Genomic DNA, 4079 nt, shown 5'->3' with positions numbered 1-4079 from the left:
ATCTTCTAGCGAGTCTTTGAATGTTGTTAATTTGGTAGAGCGAAAGTGCACATGTCGGCATTTTGAACGCGAGAAATTACTATGTGTACACGCAATCGAAGCTGCAGAGTACAACAATGTTTGTCGTATATCCCTGTGCAGTCCTTACTATAACAGTGAATATTTGGTGAGCGCATACGCTGAATCTATCATGCCGGGTGACTCAGCGCAACCAGTTCTAGAAATCATGGCAAACCAACCGTGCTTGCCCCCGTATATTCGTCAACAACCAGGAAGACCTAAGAAAAATAGGATGAAATCTGCTTTAGAAGTTGCACTTCAAAAAAAACGTCCTAGGAAAGAAAACACATGTTCTGGATGTAGACAGAGTGGCCATAATGCAAAAACTTGTCCAATGTAAGCAAGTGTTGTAGGGATTTTCATGTTTTTGAATTACGACTGAGTTTTTGTTTTCACTTATATATATTACGGCTGAATTAGGGATTTTCATGTATTTGAATTACGGCTGGGTTTTTGTTTTCATTTATATATATTACGGCTGGATTAGAGATTTTCATGTATTTGCATTACGGCTGGGTTTCTGTTTTCAAACGCAACTATTATAATTCCCGCCCAAAATAAGAAACGTCGCGAAGTCAATAAACGGCTGATTAATTGAAAGAATTTGTATTATGGCTGAATAAATAAGGCATTTCTCGAACAATTATATGTTCAACTCTCTATTTTTTACACAATTTTTCTCTCTATCTAAATGGAATATTTCTCTCTTCTTGAATTGCCTGAAGAAATTCAGGCGTTGGTGGTTGAACGTGTGGCCCGTAACTCCTTCCAAGATCTCTATGGCCTCAAAGCATCGTCCAAGTCCATGAAAGCGTTAGCAGAGCGGCATGGTGTATACTATTTTTACGATGTATTATCCGTTCCCTAGGGACTCAATATGCCTTCGCAGTGGTTGAAATCTTGCTACGCTGAGGGAAATCCTAGCACACTTTATATAAAGGGTGTGGTGTACAGTTCTACTTCACATTCGACCTTCAAGAAGAAGGCCTTTCTCTCATGAAGCGTGCAATAGATGCAGGATATGAGCATGCTGTGTATACACACGCAATTACTCAAGCAATCTTTTTGTGTGATGGGCAGTATTTTCATGGTATTCCAAGAGAATGGGTTCAAAGGATAGGGAAACTAGTGTGATCTGTGAAATGGGGATGGGGTTTGTGGCATTCTGACGAGTTCTGCCAAAATAGGGCGCTGTTCATTTCAAAGTTTGTTCCGTCGTTCTACAGATGCCAATGTGCAACACATGTGTGGCGACAATGTCTCTTCTTGTGGCACCTTGATATGACTAAGGATGACAACATGTGTGAGCGCTGTTTCTGGATCAAATAGATTGGCACGTTTTTACGTGATTTTGAACTGATAAGCGTTATTAGGGACACAAGGAAGTGGTGATGATGTAATCTATCGGTACCTTATCTTTTTAAGTTCTTTGCTATTTTCTTTTTAAGTTCAAATGAATGTAATGAAGGCATAGTTATTGTTTCTTTTGGCTGATTTATTGTTCAATTAGGGCTGCATTATTGTTTTATCACGACTGATTTATTGTGCATTAAACACTTAAAAAAATAGGTTCATTTACGTTCATTGCAAAACGTTCAGATTTCTTAGTTTATGTGCAGACATGTAAAACGTCAATTACAAACGAACAGAGGGAGTAATAATTAGCCTCGATATTCTCAAATCGTTGGCTGAGTTAAAGTAATAATTAGCCTCGATATTTTAAACACGCGCCACCATTAATCGACAACTCAGTCCAATCAAGCAAGTGGAAACGTCCCATTAATAATGAAAGTGGGTGAGTGATAATCTTCGTTGTGGTATAAACAATGATGAGTTAGCTGAGTTACTTTACACTTTACGGCTAAGTTACTTTATACATTACGGCTGCACGGCTGAGTTACTTTACACTTTACAACTGAGTTACTCTATACATAACGGCTGAGTTTCTAAACAATGTTATCATTTGTTTGCTTCACGGCTGAGTTTGTAAACAATGTTATCATTTGTTTGCTTCACGGCTGAGTTTGTAAACAATGTTATCATTTGTTTGCTTCACGGCTGAGTTTGTAAACAATGTTATCATTTGTTTGCTTCACGGCTGAGTTTGTAAACAATGTTATCATTTGTTTGCTTCACGGCTGAGTTTGTAAACAATGTTATCATGACTCATACATTCTTCTCCTTTTCCCTCAGATGTCGTCTTCATTACTTCAATCTCTTTCTCCAACCGAGCAACGCTAAGTCTGAATTCCGAGATGTCTTTGTTCATGCCACTTATCAGTGACTTAATATCCTCAACCTCTTCAACCAAACACTCATCTGCCCATTTGAATAAATGTCTCTGTTTTCACAATACAACCAGATCTAAGTACAACGTTACAGAACATGCGAAATAAGAACCAAAACGAACCTTATTATATCCTTTTCCGCGGCAATAGTACAATCTTCCTGGATTTGTAGTGGTTCCAGATGTAGAAATGTAACAGGGTTCACCACACCAACACTGTTTCGGCGTTCCTCTTTCCGCGTTCAAACGGCGTCTGTGAAAATTTCCTGAAACGCAGGATGAAGAAGACATTTTGATTCTCAAAACAATTTCAGAAACAAAATGGAATTACATGGAATTAGGGTGAGAAAGACGACATGATGAAACTGCATTGTTTCCACACGCGCCATAATTAAAATAATATTTAAATTTGTCGATATTATAAATCCCTCAACACATGCGTCACAGACTGTTAATAATTAGCCTCGATATTAGGTTTGAACCGTATTTTCCACACGCGCCATAATTAATCGACAACTCAGTCGAATCAAGCAAGTGGAAACGTCACATTAGAATTGTATTATATTAACATTCACAGCTGGGTTTTGCCGTTTTACAATGACAGAATTATGATTAATTTATTTACGGCTGAGTTTCGGTCACTTATGGTTGGGTTTATCGTTAACTAACATTCACAACTGAGTTACCTTATACGTTTTGGCTGAGTTAACTTTAAGCTTTCATTAAGTTAACATTCACACCTGAGTTATTTTATACGTAGAGGCTGAGTTATTATAAAGATACGGCTGAATTAAACAAACACATTATGACTGGGTTATAGTACTTAATATACAAGAAATATGAATTCGACATGTTTACATTCAGGAACCGAAATTATCAGATTCAAAATATAGACAAGACATCACTTTCAGAAACCAAAATTGTCAGGACCAAACTCTTCAAACATGTGGACGAGATCACACTAGACTCTTGTTAACATCCACGGAGGCTTGTCGCCTCCGATTGCCCAAGTTCTCTTCAAATAGCGCATCTAGCAACGAAATAGCGTTCTGGCCACAAGATTAAAATGTGTCCAAACTGTCGAATTATGCCTTCAATCCCATGTGTTTTTGCGCTACTAAAAAGAAAATTACAAAACCGTTGAGAACACAGCAGAAAAATAACTCAGCAACGCTATGCTGCCATTTTAAGTGGACAAACTGTTCTTACAGCAAATTGAAGAAACCAGCATTCCTTAAAATGATCGGGAATTGCGCGGTATGTCGGCCAATCATGAACCCAGCCTTCTGCAAGAATCGACGGGATGACGAGAGAGAGATCACTTAAAAATTTGAACCAGATAGTACTGGTTGTGTCAAGTAATTCACCCGGACAAGGGCATAGAAGATGGAGGTTTTCACGATTTGCAGAGCTTAGTATCGCATTGACACTGTTCTCTAACATCGTCGAATAACCAGAAACAATCGTCATAACTTTTGATGAGGATAAAGTGTTTTTGTTTAGGTTTTTTTTAGAGAGAGAAAGGTGTAAGAGAGGAGACAATATATAGAGAGCTACAGAACGTCAAACGTCTCGAGTTAAAATTTCCCAAAAAGTAGTTATTTTTTTCCCGCTAAACGTCAGGATGAAGTTACACATTACGGCTGAGTTACAGACCACATTTACGGCTAACTTAGTAAATGGGGTTGAGGGTTTAAGGTTGCCTATTTAGGGTTTAGGTTTGCTTTTTTGG

At 38.1% G+C, this 4079-nt stretch overlaps 1 protein-coding gene across 1 annotated transcript in view; it reads right to left on the bottom strand.

Annotated features, from left to right (window-relative positions):
* Positions 1–3303: 3303 nt before the first annotated feature.
* Positions 3304–4079, bottom strand: part of LOC106319722 — a 4658-nt gene continuing 3882 nt past the window's right edge. The window contains exon 7 of the mRNA XM_013758107.1: positions 3304–3396. Coding sequence (XP_013613561.1) covers positions 3304–3396 — 93 coding nt within the window. The remainder of the gene's footprint in view (positions 3397–4079) is intronic.

The sequence above is a fragment of the Brassica oleracea genome, unplaced genomic scaffold (assembly GCF_000695525.1).
Source record: "Brassica oleracea var. oleracea cultivar TO1000 unplaced genomic scaffold, BOL UnpScaffold00579, whole genome shotgun sequence".
Taxonomy (NCBI): Eukaryota; Viridiplantae; Streptophyta; class Magnoliopsida; order Brassicales; family Brassicaceae; genus Brassica; species Brassica oleracea.
Note: the sequence above shows the minus strand (reverse complement) of the source record. Positions and strands in the feature narration are given on the sequence as shown.